The sequence below is a fragment of the Aythya marila genome, assembly GCF_965140915.1.
Source record: "Aythya marila genome assembly, chromosome: 5".
In the NCBI taxonomy this organism is placed as follows: domain Eukaryota; kingdom Metazoa; phylum Chordata; class Aves; order Anseriformes; family Anatidae; genus Aythya; species Aythya marila.
Genome location: NC_139046.1, coordinates 5,000,408 through 5,024,222, shown reverse-complemented (window position 1 = coordinate 5,024,222; position 23,815 = coordinate 5,000,408). Strand labels below are relative to the sequence as shown.

The 23,815-nt window shown below is 41.7% G+C and overlaps 2 protein-coding genes across 14 annotated transcripts; one reads left to right on the top strand and one right to left on the bottom strand.

The window, feature by feature from the left end:
* The first annotated feature begins 239 nt into the window (after nucleotides 1–239).
* LOC309878683 (uncharacterized protein) lies at nucleotides 240–21,443 on the top strand. 13 transcript variants are annotated; one of them, XR_014317602.1, is made up of 6 exons: nucleotides 240–533; nucleotides 953–1,007; nucleotides 1,458–1,539; nucleotides 3,836–5,264; nucleotides 10,172–10,346; nucleotides 11,374–11,550. XR_014317602.1 is itself a non-coding variant. In XM_082761507.1 (6 exons), coding segments are annotated over exons 1-4 (414 nt in total). In that variant the 5' UTR covers nucleotides 240–245; the 3' UTR covers nucleotides 3,838–3,935; nucleotides 5,120–5,264; nucleotides 10,172–11,550. The 13 variants fall into 13 exon arrangements, 5 of the variants coding, with proteins under 5 accessions (XP_082617633.1, XP_082617632.1, XP_082617631.1 ...); XM_082761507.1 differs by having other exon boundaries at nucleotides 240–523; nucleotides 1,461–1,539; nucleotides 3,836–3,935; nucleotides 5,120–5,264; nucleotides 10,172–11,550; XR_014317597.1 differs by lacking the exons at nucleotides 10,172–10,346; nucleotides 11,374–11,550 and adding an exon at nucleotides 21,327–21,443 and having other exon boundaries at nucleotides 3,836–3,935.
* Nucleotides 11,691–23,172, bottom strand: PSMA3 (proteasome 20S subunit alpha 3). Its single transcript, XM_082761504.1, has 11 exons — nucleotides 23,072–23,172; nucleotides 22,274–22,356; nucleotides 21,368–21,491; nucleotides 20,275–20,376; nucleotides 20,079–20,152; nucleotides 19,439–19,511; nucleotides 18,441–18,506; nucleotides 14,857–14,903; nucleotides 12,629–12,696; nucleotides 12,425–12,489; nucleotides 11,691–11,887 (listed from the first exon to the last, which is right to left on the bottom strand). Exons 1-11 carry the CDS (start codon nucleotides 23,090–23,092, stop codon nucleotides 11,843–11,845), a joined length of 768 nt encoding a protein of 255 aa, XP_082617630.1. The 5' UTR covers nucleotides 23,093–23,172; the 3' UTR covers nucleotides 11,691–11,842.
* Between the last annotated feature and the right edge of the window lie 643 nt (nucleotides 23,173–23,815).

Sequence of the window (23,815 nt, the reverse complement as noted above, 5' to 3'; positions counted from 1 at the left end):
CGACAGGAAGCGACGCAATTGGTGGCAGTTAAAGTGAAGTCACCGAACCCCCCGCGGCTGATTGGCGGGAAGCGGAGCCGGATGCGCCTCCGAGCGCGGCGATTGGCTGCGACCGGGAGGCGAGGAACAGCGGCGGCGCGACGCGATTGGCTGGAGCCGCCTCCGCGAGCCGCGCAGGGGCGGGGGGACGAGGGGAAGGGCGGGGCGGGAAGGAGGGGGGGGAGGCTGCGGCGGGCGCGGCGCGCATGCGCAGCGGCGCCGGGGCTGCCGGCGCCATTTTGTGCGCGGCTCCTGCCCATTTTAGGCGGCCGCGGGGCGGGGGGGAGGCGGCGGCGCCGCGGGGCCGGGCCCGGCTCGGCCCTCACATGGCGGCCGCGGGGCCCCCTCAGCGCCCCGGGGCCTCGTCACGGAGCGGTTTCGGCGTCTCCTCGGCGGTTGGCGGTGAAGCAGGGAGGCTACCGGGGAAGGGAAGCGGCGGTGGTGGCGGTGGTGCTGCCTCTGGTGGCGGCCGCCGGGCTGTGAGGTGGCTGCAGGTAGGGGGCGGTTGGGGGGGGGGGTTGGGGGGTAATTGGTCGTTACCGGGGTCTGCATCGCCACAGGATGGCGGCTCCCGGTGCCGGTTACTGACAGGAACCAGCTCTACGCGGCCGTGCTCGTGTTTTAATGGTCTTGGCCCTGTGTGTGAAGCCTGGTTTGTGCTCGGATTTAGCGCAGATCCGTTATTTTTCCTCAAATTAACGAAAACCTATTCGATTTCAGTAGCTTTGTCAGCTACATCCGTACCTTAGTCTTATTTAAAGCAGCAGTGATAGCATCTATCAGTATCATCTATCGTAATTACAAAGCCTGTTTTGCCAATGCTGCAATAAATGGATTGTTAGCTTATCTGTATCTTCCGTGTGAGATCTGATTTAAAGATTATTTTATTTTTAAACTAAATTTGGTATTCTAGGAAGCAGCAGGCAAAGAGACAGTTCTCTACTGAGCTTAAGTGCCACTTAATACAGGTAAGCCCTAAATCTCTAGTAAGGGTTAATGCATGCAAAGAATGCTTAGAATTGACTACAGATCATGTCTAACACATTAGAAGCATAGCTCTGGATTTCTGGTGTGTGGATCCTGGTTGTAAAGATGCTTGAAGACATGCACAAGTTAGAGGAAGGCTTGGGGCGTTTCTTTTAATGCTGAGGGGATTTTGATTTTTGTGGTGTGGTTCCAGCTGATGCAGTGAATAATCTGAAGAGCAGTCAATTGTTTAGAATACATTAAACTTAACTCTGCTGGTAGCAAAACTGTAAGACTTTATTTTGAATGTAAATGTACGGTATCAGTGTGGATTGTATTAGCTGAATCATGACTTCAGACTTTGGAGCAACAGTTTATATCTGTATTAAGTACAGTACCACTCAATAAATAAACTTGTGACAAAACTAATCAGTCTTGTTTCTGATTTCTAGCAGAAAAACTCTGTCCACCTGGGTGTATCTGTTGCAGCTGGCGTGCCTAGGAAGCTCTTGGCACATCATCCATCTAACTACTGTGAGCAAGCTTTTTTTTCTATGTAGTTAGTCATCAGAGGAGGTGACTTGTTCTTTTATGGCATTTAAAGCACCTAAGAATGTCTAGCTAGGCAGCACACCAGAGAGCATAAACATTCACACGCAGCTTGGGGATGATGTCTGGTATAATGGAATGAAAAAGCTGCGCTTTTGGCACGCTGGAGACCACTCCTATTTTTGGTTTAAAGTAACTTTTCATTGAAACATGAACTTCCGAACTCGGAGCAGGACTATGATATTGAGGTTTTGCATCTAAAAGTATGTCAGTGTGAACTAGCCCTTGAGAATTAAATATAGCCTGGCTATACTGTATCCTTGCAGTTGTGCCCCTTCCCCCCACCATGTGATCTCTTACAGGGAAACAGTTGACAGGAGTGGAAAAAATGAGCAGCAGTTTTCTGGTGCGAGCCCCTTTAACTTTACAAAGCTAACACTTGCTTTTGAGTTATAGTATGAAACAATCAGTAGGAGTTTTTATCTAATCTCTCTGTAAATAGACGCGATAAAAGAAATAAAAATATTTAACACCATTGTTCAAAGCAGGGGCACTTGTATGATGTGTGCTTTGTTAGTACCAAAGGCCTTGTGGGACAGAATAATCACCTTCTGGGTGTGTGTTTTGTGCTTAGTTCGTGCAAAACAACACTGAGGCATCAAGATACTCTAAATGAATAACTGGTCTTGATGGCTCAGTCCTATAAGTAAATTAGAAAAGTTAATGTACTTCAAATTTCCTTGGTGTCATAGTTGCAGAATTCACAGGGAAGTTGTTCAGCCTTGCATATATGTGTATTTCCTATTTCCAATAGGAAAAAGTAAATACAGTAATTTGTGTCTTGCAATTTCTTTAGTACTATGAGTAGCATTTTAATATATTTTTTTTTTTAAGTGTAGATTCCTTAGGAAAAGAGAGTATAATGAGAAGAGATTTCTGGGATAAGTAAGGTGTTTTAATTCTCTTTAGTAGTCAGACACTGCTCTCGATGTACTGCATTTACATATAATTAGAAACTCAATATGTATACAATCACGGCCAAAACATTCAAAGAGTATTAAAAATACTGATTCTTGTTCTAAATTGAGCTTCTCTATATATAATGAAACACTATGTTACTTTGTTCAACTTCACAGATGTTCAGGGACTGCCAGCTTCTTTTACTTTTTGTTTCTAGTGTTTAGTTCTCCTTTTTTAGATGCCCTTCCCCTTGGTGTTTCTGTGCTGCCAGTAAATAGGCGGTATTTTTCCAGCAGTGGTTGAGCAAGCATCTGCCTTGTGGTTCAGAACCTGTCTGTGTGGAACTGCTGAATTTCTGCACAAATGAAGGTCAAATGTGTGCTCTGACTCTGGAACTGGCTCAAAAGAGTGTGTCAAGGAGTTCTGGAGTACTTAGTATAGTTTTATAAGGGGAAAAAAAAGGGGGGAGGGAGAGGAACAAACCCCACAGAAAAGCGATGACACCAGAAAGATCAGTTCTTAATAGCTGCATCATAAAAATGAAAGGTCAAACCTTTCCTACTCATGGAAAAAGTTGTGCTTTACTGCTCTCAGCAGCAAGTTCCTTCATGTTTATAGGTATAAATAGAGATAGGTAGATTAAAAAGTGTATATTATATTAAAAAAAAAATAAATCAAACTATTACCAACTGCTTTGCTACCCCAGCACTGGCACTTTCTTGTTCTCATACCCAAAAAAATGGGTATGCAGTTATCCAAACAGAAATGTGCGTGCTGTCTTTGAATGCTTAGTTGTGAGTGTTGTTGGAGAAAGCGTAGCAACCCTTCAACCTGAATTAGTGCATTACATTCCCCAAATCTGACTGGTGGGTTCTTGAACCTGTTGGAGGTGTGTTTTGCGCCAGTACAGTAAGTTCTGGATGTGAATAATCATGAAAATACTTCTAACGTAGCGTTTTGTATGAGGGGAGAGGGAAAAAAAATCTGAGTCAGCTTTCCTATTAGCTCTGACCCAGCTGTAGTACTCGCTTTGCAGTTTCTCCTTCCAGTAACAGGAGTAAAATGCTGCTACGTGCTCAGCTTGTCAGAGTGTATCTTGTTAGTGGCTTCAGGGATCTCCAGGGAGAAGCAGCCCCGCTCTTCCTGAATAAACTACATCCAGACTCTGTTGTGCTTGTGGCTGCACTTCGTAACTACAGCCCTGCATGCTATAAGATGTGTGCAGAAACTAGTGACACATCGGCTGGTCTGTTATTAGCAGCGTAGTACCAAGAGAAGAAGTTTGAGTTCTCAACTGATGGAGCTGCTGCTTTCATCCTAGAAGCTGAAGACTTGTGCAGCAGCTGCCGTTTCAGTGTGGCGGAAAGTTTTGGTTGCCATCACCTGGATCCCAGTGATCAGTCTGTCCTCCAAAACTTGAAGTAAGTGCTTGAGATCAAGCATGGATTCAGTTACTGCTCTGGGTGGTAACGTTACTTCACGTGGCTGCTGAAGGAGAATGTTCCTACGTACATTTTCACAGGCTAACTGGTAATTTAAATGCCAGGAGTAAAGGTGAAAGATTAGATCTAGCTGTCAGTCATGTGTAATCAAACTTTGTTTCAGCCTTCCATATAATTTGTTTGCAACAGACACAGCTTGGTACTAGAAATGTATCCTGTGTGTATATCCACGTGGCCTGTGCCAGTGCATCAACCATTTTAGCACAGTAAACCGAATGAGCACAGACTTAAAATAAAACTAATTGGTTTCCAAAGCGTCTCTACTGCATGTAGCTTTGTTTTTTTGCCTGGGCTCCAATGTGCTTTATTGTTGGTCTAAACAGTTTACCTGAGCAATTTCTTATCTTTCAAAGTGAGAAGAGACGTTTTCTATGGGATTGGAAGAGTTGTTCTCTGTAAATATAGTTAGTCACTAGTCTACAGAGCGAATATGGTTTTAGTGTTCCTGAAATAAACTCAAGTTGAAAACTTTTTTTTAAACTTGCATGTGAAACTCTAGATACTCATAACACTAATACTTCCTAACAGAGTCAAATCTTGTTTATAAATAGTAGAGCTTGAGTAGCTTCCCATCTAAATCAAACATACAGGGTGAGACTTGAATGCAAAAACTGCTCTGGGGAATTGTAGTTACATAATTTAAACTTTAATATTTAAATGAGTTTGCATGCTGTGTTTGAAGAATCTTACTGCAATCTTCCAAATAAGTTAAATTTCTGGTAGATTATACTCCTCCTCAAATACTGAACTTCTGGTACCTGCTTGGGAGCAACTACAGATTCACTTCTTCAGCTTTTGGTGAAACCAAATTGGGAGCAAACATACACTGAGTGGGTGTCTGTTGTTCATATTGTTCGTATCTAAGATGTTGACTGATGCTGAAGTTGGAGAGCTAAAATCAGTTCTTTTTCTTTCGGTAAAGAGAAGTAACTCCAGCTGAATTTTTTCTCAATACCTGTGTTAGAATATTGAGGACAGTGGTTTTTTTGCTCTCAAAGTAATTTTCAGAGTGATTTGTCACAGCCAGTCTGAAGTAGGAGTCCTCCTTGCTCATGCTACCTGTTGCAAGTTTATATCCTGACAGGCTTTTTTTCCTTCTGCAGAAGGACTCGTTTAAGAAGTATGAGAGGAAATAAAACTTAAAAGCTGTGTTTTCACATGCACAGGCTTTTTCTTGCCCTGTTTGGATTTTTACTAAGACATGTTTCCATACTTGCAGAGGAAGAAAATACTGTTCTAATACTGAAGGTGAGTCCTCAGACATGGTCTACCCACCCGCACAGGTGCCCCCTCCAAGCCTGTTGACTAAAATAGGGGGATTTTCAGATGCAGGGTGTCAAGCACAATCACCCAGCTGGCTCAGGGCTAGGGCTGCACGCTCTCTCCTTGTCAGTGTTCCAGAAAGCAATGTGTATGCCACTATTAGTATGCAGCCCAGCAGAAAGAAGCAAAACTACTTGTGCAAGCAGGGATATTCAGCAAAAGAAAGCCTGTGAGGGCAGTAGTTATGCCCTTTCTTCTAGGGCTTTTACTTGTCCAAATTAGTTTAATCACTTCTGGTTAATTTACTTTTCAGCCTCAGCTAACAAGAGTGCAGTTCGTCAGTATTGATTCTTTTCTAAAAGCATTAATGCCCTCAGTCTTTGAATTAAATGTTATTAGCTGTAAGTAGCCGCTGTTAGTGAGAATCACTTTGGCCAGTGATTACCTTCTGATTTTCCTCCTGCTTAGGCCTTTTTTCCAAAGCTACTCTTTCCCTTTGTGTATTTTGCTTGAAGGATATTATTAGTGGTAGTTAATTTCCAAGTGGTGAGGGAATTAGCTGACCAGCCAGCACTGTGTTAGCACAGTTAAGCTGTGAATTAATTGCAAGATCACACTGTTTGCAGGAGGCTGGTACCTGCAGGGGTAAGCTTTCTCCTGTCAGGAGCTGCAGTTCTGCTGTGCACGCTGCCACCCCATTAGTTAAAACCAGCACAGTGTAAACAGAATCGCTGAAATGAGCTGTGTTGTGTTGAGTTACAGAACTGTCAAGGAACAGAATTCGTGACTTCTTGTGAGTTTAATTAGTTTGGGTCAATGAAATGTGTCTTATTAGTGTGGTAGTGGTCTCCTCCTTGTGAGCAGCAAAATGGGTACAAACTGGTGTGAGAATAGAAAGGAACATTTGGGCTGGGTGGAATGGTTGCTTGTTAAACTGGAACTTTCCTACTGGAAACAAATCAAGCTATGCTTTCATCCAGCTTCCTGAGTCAGTATTTCAGATTTCTTCTATTCCTGATGCATTGAGAAATGGGCATGGGGGAAAAACCGCTTCCTAAAGTGGTGATCTTTTTAGTGTGGAAATGCATGGAATGAGAGCTGAGACTGAGCTTTATGTAAGCATGCTGTTAAAGTCACCTCGCACTTCCTCTGCTGCTGTTGGAACCTGTTAACGTAGTCTCCTTCCTACCCCAAACAATGAACGCAGCAGATTCCTGCTTTTTTGAAAGCTCTGCGAACAAAACTTTAAAAAGCTTCCTGGAGTTAATTTAACCATTGCTTTTGGTGTGTGTGTGTTCAGAATGTATCAGCTTCTGGGTGGATTCACTGTTAAGTTAACCTACCCTTAGGTAATAGAATGGTTTGGGTTGGAAGGGGTCTTAAATATGAGCTGATTCCACCCTCCCATGGGGACATTAGCGATCTGTTGCTGAAAGTGAAAGTGACTCTGAATGCATGCAGCTGGGGCTTGCAGGCTATACACGTCCTATCAAATGATGTCTAACTTTACACAATAAACAAAACTTCTTTCTAAATTTTTACTTGTCTTGTCTTGTGGCAACCAAAATGTGTTTTTTTTTTTTTTTTTTTTGGTGGGTAGTTCTTATATTGTCTTTAGGGGAAACTTCAGGGGATTCCTCTTTTTCTTCTGTATCTGATTATATGCACATGTTTGGACTATAAACTATGCCTGGCTGCTGCCTGCTTTATTCTAGTTGTCCATTTTTGGTTGGCACAGCAATTTGTAAGAACCGTTTTTAAACAACTGTTTCAGAGTCCTTTAATAGCAGCGTACTGAAGATGAAGAGCACTGCATGGTGGTTTAGCCCTCCTGGAAATGGGAGACTTGGTCTGAACTCGGTTGTAGGTCTGGTGTTCTCACATACTAACATGTATTTATTGGATAGACAGCAAGGCTACACCCCTACCTCTTCTGCAGCATGGTTTCTGCAGCTCTGTAATTGGGCATAAGTAGATGATCATCTAATATGGAAAGTTAGGAGCAGTTAATGTCTCAAAATAGCTCCCAATTTGTAGGTAAAAGTAACTTCCTTGCTGTACGTAACTTGAAAAACTGGTGGGTGGAGGAAAAACTAGTCCTTGTCTTAGAGACAACTGAAAGAAGGAAGCAAGGGGGAGCGAACACTCCTTACTGAATTTTTGGTGGTGGTGGTACAGCCTCAAAATTGTCATGACAACTACAGCTATTTTTCTCTTCTGTATCTTGAAGTTCTGCATGATTTGGGTGACTGCAAAATAATGTACGTTATTTTGCCTTCCCGCTGATAAATGCTTAAGCTATGTTGTGGAAGTCATTGTTTTGTGTTCTGTCATGTTGTTACAGTTCTGTCTTAAGGAGGAGACTTGCAGTATCACCTGTGTAGTTAGACCAAAGCTGCTTCCTTAAGAGTGACTTGGACTGCAGAGCCAAATAGCATCTCAAGCGTTACTGTGTCAGTAACTTGCAGCGTGGGGGACTTTTAACCTTAGGCCAGCACGCTATTTTTGGTTATGAGAAGTAACAAGCGACCTGATGCTTGGCATGCTCCAGATCCGCATGGAATTAATTGTTTCAAGTGCTTTTCTTCTGAGTCAACACCAACTATGGCGTAGTAAGAGGTATTAGGGAGATATCCTCATGTATATCTATCTGCCAAACTGGATTTTATGGATGGGTTATGTCTGAGATGTTCAAACAGCTCAATCTTACCTTGCTTTAATCAGTAATATCAGTCACTTTTAATGAAGATATTACCCAATACACTTTTTTTTTTTATGGCCATGTAAATCAGTGGGAAAAAAAAAAAAAGGAATTTGATTACCCTGATGGTACAGCTTAGATCTGATTTTTGAACATTGCAAGTGAATTTGCATATCCTAAAATCTGTTTTGGTGCAGTCATGGAGATAAATGTAAACTGGATGGATTACTTTCAAACTTGTCACCTGCAGTCCCCTTCATTTCCTCAAGCAAGGCCTCTGTACGTGGACTCGCTGACTAACCGATTGTAACAGGGAATGTGACGTACCCAGTTGTACTAAATATCAGAGCAGTGATTCATCAGGTGCTGAACAACTATCAGTGGGTGTGTGAGACGTGAGAGGCAGGATTATACTGTACATCCGTTCTTGTTCATTGCTAGATCTATGTATTTCTTAAACCTTCCTGTGGTGGAAGGATGACTTTAAGCTAAGAGATGAGTTGCTCTGTACAGTCTCTTTTTTGTTGTGCTGTTAGGGCATGTGCTTTGGGTCTCGAGCAACAGTATTTGCCATGAATACTCTGAAGTTGTGTTCCAGCATGGCAAGAACTACAGTTATGCATTCCAAGTGCGGATCTGACTTTCTGCTCTATTATGTATTCCCATAAATGGCCAGAGCCCAGACCAAGAAGGTTACTTGTTAAGCCCACAGCAAGAAATGCTGCCATGGTGTGGGCTAATTAGGCTCTTCTGCTAAATTCAGAACTGAAACTTCCCAGTACTCCTGGCAGAAACGTTCAAAATGAGTGCTAAGAATCACCTCTTGCTTATTTAAGCCTGTGATTCAGAAATTTACCTTACCATGGACACGTTTGTTAGCCTTGCAGTGTACTTCTGCATTGCAATGTTAAACTCAAAATCAACCATTTTCAGGCCTCTCACGGAGTGTCTATAACACAGCCAGATATTTGTTTTTTCCAGGCCTGTATTTAAGAAATGGCCCCTACTAAAGGGAAGTTTTTTTTTCTGTTGAGATTTTTATACTCTCTCTTTTTCTGTAACAAATTTGTTACAGATTTTTTTTACTGTAACGAATTTATTTCTGTAACAAATCCTTGTGTATGTGATGATCTTGCATCTAGTTTTAGCCCTTCTCAAGCTTAGCTCCAACCAAATGATTTGCCTCAGCTCTGTATGTTTAGAAATAAGACCTGGTCTTAATTTAAGCAAAGTTTAACAATGCTGTGCTGTCCTACAGCATTTGCAAGTTTTTATGTAGTTGGTGTTGCCATTTTCTTCTCTTGGAAGACTTCTTCCTCTGCTCAACTTACTGTTTGACACAGCAACAACACTAATTCTTAGCAGCAAAATCCACAAAGGCTGGCATTTAGCCTATCAGCTGTAAACTAAACTAGTGAAAAGTGATACTGCACAAATGTATATAATTGTGTTCTTTATTAATTTGAAGCATGTTACTTAAGTATTAAAGTGCAGCGTTGTCTCACTGGCTATCCCAGCGGGCACTTCTGCAGCTAGGTGAAGGCTACAGCAGTAGCTGTAATGAGTTTGCAATAGTTTTTCTGCTGAAATGAGGATCCTTCTAGCCTAGAAATGAGTTCTGAAGTTCCACAAGTCTTATTGCTCAAAGGTAGCAATTCTTAATGCATTGGAAGCCTGCTAGGTTTCTCCTGTTTTCCTTTTAAATGTTAAGGAAAATCGTATTACTAAAACAGTGTGTTCAGTAATTACTTCTTCTGATTTTTACTGCTTCTGAATAAATGCTAATATACTTCCCCAAAAAAGATCCTTCTAATTCTTGCCTTTTTTATCTTTCCCCATCTGGGGCCAATAAAAATAAGAGGAGTGGCTTTTTTCCTTGCTAGAGCTGAAGGTCAGTTCTCTGTGATAACTTAAAACCTGACAGTAACACTCAGCTTGGAATTGTTTAACTGAACGTTGCCATGACAGGTAAGTTCACTGGAAACATGTAATCTCTTAAATTGCTTCTCATTGGGCTTTTCTACACAACAAGCAACAAACCAGAGCATGCTTTGTCAAAGGAACTTCTGTTCTCTGATAAGTATCCACTCTGAAACTTGAGTAGGAAAGTGGCTATGTTCCTGCCTGTATCTTAACATGGTGAAGTATTTTTTTCATGCAGGACTGATATTGTTCTTCTCACTTAAAACAGAAACTGAACTTGTATGGCTGCTGTACTTCCTTGGCCTAGTTCTGAATGGCTCTTACTAAAAGGATTAGAAGGACACCTGTAGCCATGTAAGGATGGCTTTTAATTTCCATTCAGCAATACTTCAGGTGCAGAATAAAGACAGCCTGAAGAGAATCAAGGAGTCCTGTTACATATGGTGAGTGGAAGCTCAGCCCTCAGCAAATGCTTTAGACTGCTGATTAGTTCCCTAACTGGCTCTCACTGACTCAAAGAGCTGAATCAGCAGCAAGCTTCAGTAGTAAATTCCAGCTGAATGCAATACAGAACTAAGCCCTGACTCAGTGTAACAACTGCACTGTTGCCTCAGGAGACAATGCTGACTGAAGCTATCCATCATGCTCATCATTCATGTCCGTGCAGGGAGGCCTGACAGTTCTAGCAGAGTTTGAAAGCTGTGCCTGGCAGAAGCGAAAGTTCATGCAGCTTGACTGCAGCAAACATAAGCTGCGATGGTCATTCTGCACTGATGCAGACCCATCTATCTCCATTTTCTTTCCCTTGCCAAAAAAAAAAACAAAAACTAGCTGTATCCTATAATTCCTTTAGAAAAGAGAAAGCAGAAGCACAGAAAGATAAAAACTAGGAGGAAACATTTTAATAGGCTTGTCATTACTAATATGTAGTACTGAAGCTGAGGCATTTGATTTGTTAGCAAAGTGTGCATTTTTGGATTAAACATGACCTCTGAATTTTAATTTAATGTATAAGACTTGCATTTAGAGTTTTAAAGTGGTGAATAGGCCTTGTCTTTGAAAACTTTGAAGTGACTAGACTAGATACTGCCTCTTTTCCTAGGAAAGAGGAGGGGTGTGGGAAATGGGCAGGAAAGCTTGTTTTCAGTTCCTGGGAAAGTTAACTATTGCTTCAGAACTGATTTAAGTAACCATAGCTGAATAAAGCTGTGAAAACTTGAACTGAACTTTTTTTTTTTTTTTATTCCAGTTACACAGCTTAGTAGATCTCAGCCTTACAACTTAACACAAGCACTGGTGTTCAAGTGCTTCACATTGTTTATTTTTCCTAGTGTGGTCTTAACACTTCAGATTAAAGCTTTTTCTCCCCCTGCGTTTCTGTTTGTTACACAGGCTGTTTGAAGTTGTCAGCTGGGTATATCACTAAAACTGGCAGCTGCTTTTTTTTTTTTTTTTTTTTTTTTTTTACAGCTAGGTATGTTGTCTCCTGCCAAGCAGAATCAGGGACTATGGTGACAGATGAACTTGATTAACCAAGATCATGACTTGCAGGATTAACCAAGTTCTGCTGTTTGCTAAACTAGGTAATGTAAGCAGGAGACTCATCAGATTTCTAAGCAGATGACTTTTTCAGTACCTAGCCTAGCTCAAAACTTTGAAGTAAGAGGAAGCAACACCAACCTGATAACATCTTTCCTTCTAGTGGCTGTTTTGAAGTACTGTACAGTTTGGAATACAGTTGCCTCTTGATAACGCTGACCTACACTATATTGAAATAACAGCTAGCAGACAGTAAAATGGAAAATTTATTATTAGTGCAAGTTGGTCACTCAGGTTTTTCCAGCAAGTACATAGTAGCATCCCATGCTTAATACATTATAAACAAACTTGTACTAAGTTTAAAAAAAAAAAGTTGAACTTGTCCTGAAGTAACAATGTGTTACATATTGTCATCGTCTGATTCATCTTCCTCTTTCAAAGATTCCTATTTAAAACAAATTGATGAAAAGAATAGTTTAATGGCTGTTCTACAGCTTGCCTGGAATAAGCAAAGGGAGTTGTGCTGTCGCTTTACAATCCTCTCAATCTGTACAAAGGTTGGTATTCAGCAGGCTAGTTCCTATTTTTAGGAGTTTAACACTGAGCACCATTACCACTTCTAGAACAAATATAAAGCTGTTAAATGCTGGGGGGCTAGCTATCTCCAGCTGCTTGTCTTTTAATAAGTCATGTTGACTGCAATAACTTTACCTTTCCTACTCACGCCATTATTGAAGAGGAATATATTTACTTCTGAAAGAGAAATAACTGTGCAAACCTCCTGAAGTATAGTTTTTAAAAGAGTTCTCTAGATTACACTGCAAAAGTCTCAATTCTCTCTTCAGAATATCAGCTACTACATAAGTGATGCATGACTCTACATTTTCCAGCCATCACAATGCTGGAATCCTACTGTGGATTGATTCCATTCCAGCTTTGGCTAGCGGAACCCTGAGATGACAACAACGATGTTGGATCTTACCTTGGCGTACTTCTCTGCTTCTTCCCTTATGTCTTTGGGAACAATTTCGTGTTTTCCACCGGTTACTGCAAATAAAAAGAGGTGCATTTGAAGCAGAATTCATATAGAAACCTTGATGTACAGAAAGAAGTTAAGAAGCAAATATTTTACTTCAGTTACAGGAACTTAGTTTTTAGTGTTTATAGAAGTTTAGAAATCCATTACCTTCTCCAACCCAGCTGAGTTCCAACTCAAAAGCTTTATCTTTAACTTCATCGTGAACTATGTAGATTCTGTAAAGAAGTAATATTAGAACAGATTTGTCAACACGTCAAATATACTCTCTTCCTTTCACAGATTTCTTGTTCTGTTGAAATAACTGTTCTTACAGTTAATACATGCTCTGCTTTCTCCCTCACCCTTCCCTTATGTGTATCCCCCACAAAAACAAGAGCACATCAGAGAGTATTCTAGGGCTGTTAGCATAACAGGATGTTAAATTAATACAGCTAAAATGCAAGTTATTTATCTAGTTGAGATGCTTAAGTTATCTTAAACAGGACAGCAGGCCCTTTATAGAAAGTGATATTTAGAATTCAGATACTGCAGAACCAGGGCAGCATCGTCTGTTCCTGCTGGATCAGTCCCAGCAGCATCATATATTTCTCCTGTAAATCTTACTTTAGTTTACACTTAAGACTAAATCTGAACATCATCATATCTTGTATCTAATTAGCAACCTGTACATTGAGCTGTCTATCCTGACTGTCATGCTTACAGCAAATGCTAATTTCAGGCTTTGTTTATTGAGAAAGCAGTGCTCCTTAGCTTGTTTCAGAGAGCATGAAGCCAAAAGCTGAATGATACCAGCTATTTCCATCATCACAGAAAGCTGGGAGACAAGGGAAGAAGTAAGGATGCCTCCAGTGACACAATAACTACTTCTAATCAAAGTTTGATAAAAGTATTGTGAAACAAATATATAGGAGAACAAAGTTAATGTGGGTGTCCAAGGAAATACTATATGCTTACCTTCTTGACACCCCTGTGTCGCTGTCAGACTGCACTTAATGATAACCTACATGATCCACCTACACCCCTTTCTTAGGTGTTACACTGCTTACAAGCTTTATGCAATAAAGTGTACTACCATGAGCTCTTGAAGAAATCATTACTTTGGACTCTGGCATCTACTTTGTGATTTAAAAAAATGATTAAATTGTTTGGTATCTTGCTAAATGCTACTAGGGACTAGCTTTAAGCTAGAAGAAAACTGAACTGTACCTAGAATTGCTGTTAAGTTTTGAGCTGAGGCTGAATTAAAGAACAGAAGGCTTCTGAGCACTTGAAAATCTGTGCCTCTTTTGTACAGTTTTAGAATCAGTCCTTGTTAGGTTTCAAGAAGAGTCCACACATTCTTTCCTTTCGCTGCTACCACGATGGCCTCTGACACAAACTGCAATAAACTCACAGGCTGCAACACAAACGATGGAAACATTTGTTCCTTCCTTATAACCTTCTAAGTAATAGCCATAAAACGCCTGAGATCAGTATCAGATGTGACAAGCACAGACATGTCTCTGGAAAACATTAAGCGTTGTAGGTAGCTGAGGGATACTTGTATTTGTTTGAAAATGATAATTCACAAAGTATTTTCAAGATTACTACTGGCCAATTCGTGCACTACCTAGCACAAGTCTTCCTGGTCTCTTTTCTCCCCTTATTACTATGTGATTTGCACCATGCCGCTCAGTCAGCATGCTATACTCTGAGTTTGTGGAATGGCATTAGCAAGTTGAGGTGATGAGGTCACTGATGCATCATCTTAAATTGCATCAGTAAACGAACTGCCCATTAGGTTAGCAAGTTCAGTACTTCCCGCATCTTCATGTGGTATGAACCTCATCAGTGAAATGAAAACAGCTATACCCCGTAAACCTCTTTAAACAAGGAGTTTACCGTGTTTCTTTTTCAAGCGCTTGAATCTTTTAGGAAAATAAGAAGGCTACGTCAGAGACCTAAGCTTCATTTTTGGCCTGCTACTTCATGTCTGAAGCCCCAGGTGATTGAACAATCTGCACAACACAGTATGCACCTCTTCAGGACCAGGACACTGAGTTTCTCCCAGCTGTCACTTGGTTTATATATTTTAAAACCAGTGACTATGTTCAGACAGTTTAAGCTTTAACCCACTGCTGCTACAAAACTGCACCTATAACGAGTAGCAGAGATAACAAGCATATTTTTTGCATCCTTTGTCATTTTGCAGTATTTGGGTAGCATGTCCCACTTCACAAGAGGAAAAATAGTAATATACTAGAGTCAATGTGAGCACACATCTAAGAGAAGTGAAACCTGGTACCACATTTAAAAGGAACAGTCTCAGTTTGAAACCATAGCAAGTTCAGCAGTACCAATTTTTGTCAACTTGGAAAAACAGGTTGGAGACTTACATTTTTGCAACCTCTTTAACAACATCACGGCAGGTCATTTCCTTCATCTGTGGGCAAAAAAAATACACAGCTTAAAAGAACGTCCAGTTTTTCATTTCCACAAGGCCAGAAAATGAGTGCGCACATACCTAATGAGCTTGCTGTTATTCTCTACAAGTGCATCTTTCACTTTTGTTCAACCTACTACATGCAAGCCATTCTTCCAGTGAATAATTTTATCTTGAATGTTCCTTAAATAAAATGTGAGTGTGAAAGACTCCCCACTTTAAAGTACTTAATCTGGAAGCTTAGAAACTGAACAGCTACCTGTAACAACTACCTGTAACATGATCAAAGCTTGTCTCATTCTTAGATGCTTTCTGATAAACTACTGTAAAATCCCCACACATACAGTATGGAGGAGGCATGGTATTTTCACGTACAACATCCATACTCTTTCTAGGTAGCACACTAATACTTTAGCTCTTACCAACATACTGTTGCAAGCAAGTCTGACTTGTAAGTGATGCCCAAAGAGGGGAATACTGGTAGGGTGTTAACAACCAACTACGTGGCTGAGGAAGGTATCGGCAACTCATTTTGTATTTTTTCACTGCTACCTCTCAGTCTTCTGACAGCTTCATAGTTAATCAGAATAAAGTCTCATCCCAATTTCTGTGACAAACTCATATTCTGCAGATCAAATCTCTTGCCAGTCAACTCTTTTGGACCACTGTATTTCATTAATGCAAGATTAATCTCATTTCAACCTTATTTCCTTTCTCAATGTTTCATTTGCACCAACCAAACAAACATCAGCTGTTGATCTATCACTCACAAAAACACACCTGGTGGTTTTAATTGAAACCCATGGGCCCTCAGACACAGGATACAGACCAATTCATTACACATTTTACTGACACTTTCCCTAGCATAAAGTGATATTCAAGTTCAAAGTTATTTCTGTTTTTTCCCCATTATCTACACTGAGCTCAGAGTAAAACGCACTACTTATGTAGTTTACCATCTCTGTCAGACTTTCAAAAAGTTTTCAAAGCTCCTGTACAGAAGTTAGTTTTGAGACATGGGTGAAGGACTTAAGACGACAACAGTCCTTTGTTCACGTTGAAGCTCACTGCACTTTCTAGGGGTAAAGCACACGCCTGAGTAAGCAATGGGCAGGGAAAAAGGAACATGCCTGGTCAGACGGACGTGCCATCATATTTGCATTCCAAGAAGTTTCCTAAACAGACATCCATTGTGCCAGCCCTTACGCTTGTGACACTCAATCTGTAACGCAGCCGCTGACACTCTGCTATTTACAAGTACAATTTGCGTTACACAAACATTTAAATGACCGTGTGCGTTTATGCGTATGAACTTGGCAGTGAACCAGGAAAACCCAAAGGTCTGTTACCATCATGCACATTTACAAGTCAAAACTTGGAGGTTCAGTTAATCTTTTGCCATGATCCTTTTCCCATCCTAGATAACATTAACTCTACAGACAATAATAGGAAACACCATAATGGTTTATCACAGGGGTTAATTACAATTATGTCTATATACTAAAAGATTTTAAATAGTATCTGGAGATGTTTGAGAAGCACTGTAGAAGAGATGAAAAGATTCAAATCCTCTCCATGTGATCACAGGCTTTCCTGCAGCTGAAGATTAGGAAGTGTTTGCGTAATACGCAATAGGTGTGATCCCTGCAGTGTTTTTCACTTGCAGTGTAAGCTGCACACGAGGGTTTCGCATGCTGCGTCCCCTCCCAGATACAGCCTTTGCTCCACAGTACCTGTAAGGCAGGTTTTAAGGTTATGCCTACATGCATGCCTCTAACTTCCCACCCGTAGTCACTTCTTCCATGGGTGAGAGTCTTAGTCAATAGGCAAATCACCCCACAAAAGCTCGTGCGCATCTGTCTTCCCACTTCAGTTTTGTCACTCGATCAGAAATTCATCTTAGCAAAATTAACTCTGCCCTGGGAACCTGCCCAGTTTACAGTTAACAAAAAGCATCAGCATGCAAGACTGCGCTTGGTTCACACTGCTCTGACAGGATCACACGCCTTACTGAAGGCATTCTGCAAACAAGCCATTGAATAAATCAACGCAGTTGTGCTGTGTGGCACACCACTCTTCCTTGTGCTACACTTCATAGGAAACACTAATTAGCTGCACGAATATCAAGCAATAAAGGTTTTGAAAATCATAGCACTGCAGTGAAATTTTTTTGGTAAATTATCTATTACTCAGCATATTATCTTTATGTCAGTTTGCACATGTGGAAATTGAAACAATGATTTCTCAGATGCCATGATTCCAGTATCAAGATCAGATCATCTTATAGGACTCCAACCTTTAATTTGGTGTTCAAGCACCTGTCCACATCCAAGACTGAATGAATTGTGTCTAAGAATATTTTCAATTTTCCTGTAATTTCCTGTAATTTTTCAGATATAATGCTGCACCACCAGAAATGGACTATTCTTAAGAGTGTAACAACCAGATGAACTTAAATTTTTCAATGAACAGCTGTGATGTACTTTTGTAGATCAAAACTATAAATAACACTCAAGAATTAATAAGAATTACAACAAACAGGCCAAGAGCAGAACTGCCCCATGCTGTCTCTGGTTCCAAGCGATTCAAATACTACAACCCAAGAGGAGGACAGAAGTCTTCCAGGGTTCCAACCTAACTCTAAGTCATCTTAAGCCACACTGATACATTTCGGTCAGCTTCTCTCCATGGACCAGTTTCACATAGCTAACTGTCTACACGCTCATTCAGAAGGCTATGAAACAGCTTCTCAGTGTGCATCCACAGAACTTTCTTGTAGCACTTCACAAAATTAATTACAGTATTGCACAAGCAAGAAATGCTGAACAGAAATTGCTCTTTTTGTTGTCCGTGACAGCATGCCACATAGTTTATTCCCTCTAGCATTCACAGCACTAAAGTCCTCTTCATCAGATATAACAGATGTTTTGGGGAGTCTATTACAGTCAGCAACGACAAGCAGCTAGAGGAAAGGAGAAGAAAAAGGAAGAAAAGGAGAAAAAAACAGAAAGGGAGAAGAGACAGTACCTCAACATCAGCTAGCTGGGAAACACTGTCTTAGCTGGCAAGGATTTTCTTTTTCTCCATTAACATTTTGAAGTCATAATATTCCAGTGGTTGCTCAGTATTCTGCAGTTTCACTCACTGTCCTTAATGAGACCAGCTTTTTTCAACTTTTTAAAGAAAAAGATCATCTAAAACCTTTGGGAAAAAAATAGATACACCACCCTGTACAATGCTGCCCTAAGGCTTTCATTCACAACTAGAAAACTTTATTGTGTTTTTATATGAATTCAATGAGTGTTTGCTGGCATGCATGGCAGTGTATGGTCATGCTTCCTATTTAAAAAATGTGGACTCCCTATGGACTACCCGTTGCCCAGGGGCAAGACTTCAGAAATATTATAATTGAGGCCAAAACAATCTACAAGATATTTCTTCTGCTTCTCTTGTATCCTGCATATGTTAGGCATCCAGAAAAGTAATAAGGTAGGAATATTTGCCTTGAAATGACAGAATAGAACTAGAACATCATACCTGAAGTTTTTCAATTTCTGTTTTTGCAGCCTGCCTGGCTTTACCAATGGCACACCCCCAATAACCCTATAGAAAAAAAAAAAAAGTTTAGTTAAATACTATGTCCTCTACAGTTATTATCATTACATATGTACCCCCCAACCCCACTCCCATAATAATAAGGCAAATACACCGTAAACCTTGGTATTCTGTTTCAAGTAAGATTTCTAAACTGGAGAACAGAATCCAATTACTAGATTAAATACTGCCACCATTGACAGAAAATTGCTCAGCAGTTGCTCTGGGCAGAAACAAGTCTGTTCAATTTGTTGCAACAGATCATCTACTGTAATTAAAAAGAAAAGCAAACTAGAGAAGATCCACGGTGTATGTGTGTGTGGGGAAAAATCAAACACAAAAACCCCACCTACCATGAAAATACATTGAAGTGTAAGCACGTAAAATTGAGCACTTTTGTTCCTCTCAAGAGTTACACTATTAGACATATTGAAATTAAAAAAAAAAAAAAAAGTACCATCCTGTGTGTAACACAAAGCTGAAGAGACAAAGAGAAGTACCCATTTTGATTTGACTTGCTGTTAGCAGCCAGCATCAGAGCAGCAGCCCTTGTTTATCTAAACCTCTCTCATACACAAAGTATTTTGTGAACGGGGCATCACTACAATACTCATTTTTTTGGGGGTAACGTGTGGGGATTTTCATTGGATATAACCAGGTAGAATGAGCTACCAAATTTCTGAGAGACAAGCTTTAAAAAATGAGTTTCATGGAGACTGCGCTACTTCCAATAAATAGACAATGTCTGTTTAACAAAGGCATGCAAAAGAAAAAAAAAAACAACAGCTCTGTTCATCTTAGGCAGCGATCCACTGGAGATCTTCCCAGGGGAAGAGAGCAACAATTAAGAGCACTTCTGGAATGGCACTTACTGGTTTCCAAATTAGGAGCTTTTAAAGGGGGAACTTACACTAAGATGGAAATATTTCTGACACACTCACGTATGAAACTCCCGATGGATCAATCATGTACAGCTGCGCACCATCATCGTTATCATAGGACCCCAACATGAAACTGATTGAGAAAAAAGGGAAATTAGAGACATTTCTTCTACCAACGCACACAACTATGAAGACTAAACCAGGTTTCCTACATTATTCTTGGTGCCTAACTCCTTCTGTTCTGCTCCATTCTATTAAGTGAACGGCTTAGTGTGATCACGACACCAAAGCATGTGCAACTTGCAAGAAACATTTTACTCGATCTGTAACTAGATCTCAGCCTATTAGTCCTTTTGTGTTGTAGCTGCATGGCAGCTCTAACCTCTTCTTTATCTCTGAGGGTAAGCAGGATGATCACAGAAGAAAGTTCTGCTTTCAGGACTGCCCCAGATTTAACTCTTTAAACTGCCTCAGCTTTAAAACTGAGGGACGGGCAAGTGATCAACCTAGATGCTTGGTGTTCCCTCATGCAAACATGAATTTTATCCCATCAATTTTTCCACACATACAAAAAAGGAGGGATCTGTTTACAAAATGACTCCTAGGTTACTAACACCAAGTTTGAAAAAGACTTCAGCTGGTCTAACTAGTTCCAGCAGGTGTGAAACAAGATCCTTACAAACATTTTCAAAAGACTTACCTGCAACCGAAAGGTCTGACGGCGCTGTACAGAGTGTATGCGTGCACGTACATGGCCACTCTGTCTGCAAGATGCTAAGTGGAAACAAAAATTAACGTCTTTATTTGAAGGAGTAAGTAAGCCTCAAGCAGCAGAATTTAATTCTCAGAGCCAAGACTAAGAAAACAACCCTACAGAAGCTGTGCCCATTTCTTACCTTCAGTGGGATATCATAGCCGTAGTTAGATCTAAAGTTGGAAGCCTCTTCTCTGGCTATGTCTGCCAAAGAGCGAGCATCGGCCAGAAGTCCTGCTACTGCCTGAAATGAGAATGCCCATCAGCTAGTCCAAACATTTCTTACAGAAAACTTTTGAGAAGTCTAATCATATGACTTAACTAAGATCTTTACTGAATTCTACGTATTAGTTATTACAGCTGAGTTCAATCAAGCCATGTCAAGATGATTAGATTCTAACACAGTATAGAATTTTTCTCTAGGAAAAATTAATAACTAAAATTATCTTCATTTTAAGTAGTGTCTTCTGATTTGCCAGGACTATATTAATCCAAGCAATATTTCATATTTCATATGAAGTATTGATATTGATATTCATATTTCATACGAAGTATTCGTAACATGAGTATTAACTGCCAACATGTCATGTATTATACATAACATATAGTTTGGTGTAATACTTCATATAACACTTCACAAGACATCCATAGCAATGTCCTTTTTTTGCCTGTTTTGTGTAACAGTCTAGATTAGAAAAAAATCCAGTTCTCTCCCCGATACCGGTGACATCACCAGTAAATACAGCTTCGTGTATTTTTGTCACCCAGCAGCCACTACCTGGTGTCATCCTGACATCACTGGTACGGATTAGCCAGTAATTGGTGTCAGCCTTGACAGAATTCAGCTGACTCTCAGACATTAAGAAGGAAAAGAATCTTGCACTCAAGTGCTATTGCAGTATTTTCCCTCTTAACACACCTCTTTTCTTTACTACATAAAAGGAATGGATTTATGTTCATATTCAAGTTTGAGCAACTGGACTGCTGAAAAAAACTTCCAAGAAATTTTTAACAGCCTCAAAACACGTACAAGTTTTCTATTTTACATTTAGAACTTTATGTGTGTGCAATCAAGAATAAATTACAGAAAAATAGTCAAAAACTCTATAGCATTTCTATGTAGACACAAATCTTAGCATAACTTAATATCTTCATTAGTGATTCTCAGGTGTATCTATTTCTCCTTTTGAGCAGGAAGTCCCTTTCTGATTATGAGAAATTAAATTGTAACTCACCATTCCAACGTGTCGGTCAACATTGAAGAGACGTTTATTGGAACCCTCCTCGTACAGCTTGGACAGAACCAGTTTCTCTACTCCAAAGACGACGCCATCCTTGCATCTTATCCCAATTGCTGTACTGAAAGACAAGAGAAATGGAAGTCTCTCACACAGAACCAAACCATAGTGTAACTAGTGAAGAATTCACAAAATACTAAAGCTACAACATAATTTCCGCAGAAGTAGATCTGTTACAACCCCACAACCGAAGACAACAAGGGGGAGGAGGGGGAAAACAGCAGACTAAGTACATCAATATTTCCTCAGAGGAAGGTAGAGCTGGCTGACAAGTCCCCACACAAACGTTTCACTGATCCTTATTTGGCACTCGGGTGAGCCAGCCCATGCCTCGCTAATCCATCAGCTTCTTGTTGCTACCTCGCAGTTGGAGTTTTTGCCTCACAGCTTTCCCTTGCATGTACTTGAAAGAAGACAGACGCTCCCAAAGAAGCTGAAGTAGCTTTCAGAGAACTTGTATGTCCTCAAGTTCTTGATGAATGCAAAGGCGGCATCAAAAATTAATGAGGCTTTGAGCACGTCAGGCTTTCAGTGACTCAGTTTGCATCCAGATTTTGCCCCAAAGCATAGGATTTTATTGCCTTAACACAGATGAGCAATTTTACTGTCTTCTTTTGCATTCTCCACAAGATGCCCACTCCTACCAAACTGCAAAGCAAGCACAAGCTGTTATTCTACTTTTATGCCTAATTTGATGCCTTGTAAAATGAAGCTAGGGACATTGTTGCTTAAAATGACATTAAAATTAGTTCCATCTGCAATGCCATCATGCTTGCCTAATCCAATTACATCGCTTTAATAACGGCCATCCAACAAGCAGCAATGCAGGCACTGGTATCTTACCTACTGTTCTCCACAGCTTTCATCGCATATTCAACCTGAAACACTCTGCCATCGGGAGAGAACGTCGAAGCTGACAGGTCATACTGAGGAAGAAAACGCGGTACTCAGCAAAAGGGTGTTATTACAGCATCCCGTTATTTTCAGAGCAGGTCTATTTAAAAACATAAGACTGACACTTGTGGGACATTTGTGGGGATTAAGTATTATCAGGAGGCTGCTCCGTGCAGTGCAGTGCAGGAATCACAGAATCATTAGGGTTGAAAGGGACATCCAGGTTCATCTGGTCCATTCCCCTACCACCAATGTCACCACTAACCCATGTCCCCAAGCACCAGGCCCAACCTTCCCCTGAACACCCCCAGGGACGGCGACTCCCCCACCTCCCTGGGCAACCCGTCCCAACGCCTGCCTGCTCTCTGAGCAGAAATGTCTCCTCATTTCCCACCTCAACCTCCCCTGGCACAACTCGAGGCCATTCCCTGGTCCCATCACCGGTTACCTGTGAGCAGAGGCCGACCCCCAGCTCCCCACCCCTTCCAGGTACCTGCAGAGAGCACCGAGCTCTGCCCTGAGCCCCCTCTTCCCCCCCCCTCAGGCCTCTCGCTCCCCATCCCCGCGGTTCCGAGGACCCCAAACCCGGGCCCGGCCCCACAGCCGCTGTGGGAGCCGCGGGCCCAGCCGTGACTCAGCACAGCCCCGTCCCCTCGCTCCCCGCTCCCCTCGCAGCCTCCCCGGGGCCACACAGCCTCCTCCCGTCCCCCCCTCCCGGTCCCCGTCCCCGTCCCCCCCTCCCCTCACCCCGGTGCCGATGGAGCTCATGGCGGCACCGCAGCCCGACCGAGCCCCCTCACGCTCCCCACCGCCCAACAAGCCGCGCTCCCATTGGCCAAAACTACGGCCTGGAGGAAGGCTGGGCGGGAGGGGCGGCGCGGCGACGTCATTCCGAGGCAGCGCGCATGCGCTTGTGCGGCGGTGAAGGGCAGGCCGTGGGAGGCGCTCCCCCAGCGCCCGGCTAGCTCAGTCGGTAGAGCATGGGACTCTTAATCCCAGGGTCGTGGGTTCGAGCCCCACGTTGGGCGGCGGCTTTTTGCCTCCCCTTCATCAAGGTCTGGGTGTGTGTAATTATGTTAATTAACGCAGTGAGTGCTGCGTTACAGCAAAAGGGAGAGGATGGGAAGCTGCTCAGGCCCCTGCTCCAGCCACCAGTTGCTCCTCCAGGTGCAGCACCCAGCAGTGTCCTGCCAACAGCGCCCAGCCTGGCTACAGCAAAGCCTCAAGAATGGCACCGAGTAAAGATCGGAGAGCCTCTGGATTTTTTCAGCGTAACTGCTGCAGTCAGACACGCTTTATGAACTCAGCAAAACTGCTGGCATCCCAAATGCTTGCCGAAAGCTAGGTGCAGGTGGAGCAAATTCACATACTCCGTAGTTCTTCCCTCACAAAGCTGTCACCCCTGAGTTTCTGTGCCAGAAGCTGAAAATCCTGGAGTCTCCCAGCCAGCCCTGCAGGCATCAGCCTTGGGAGCAGGGTTAGGGCAGAGCC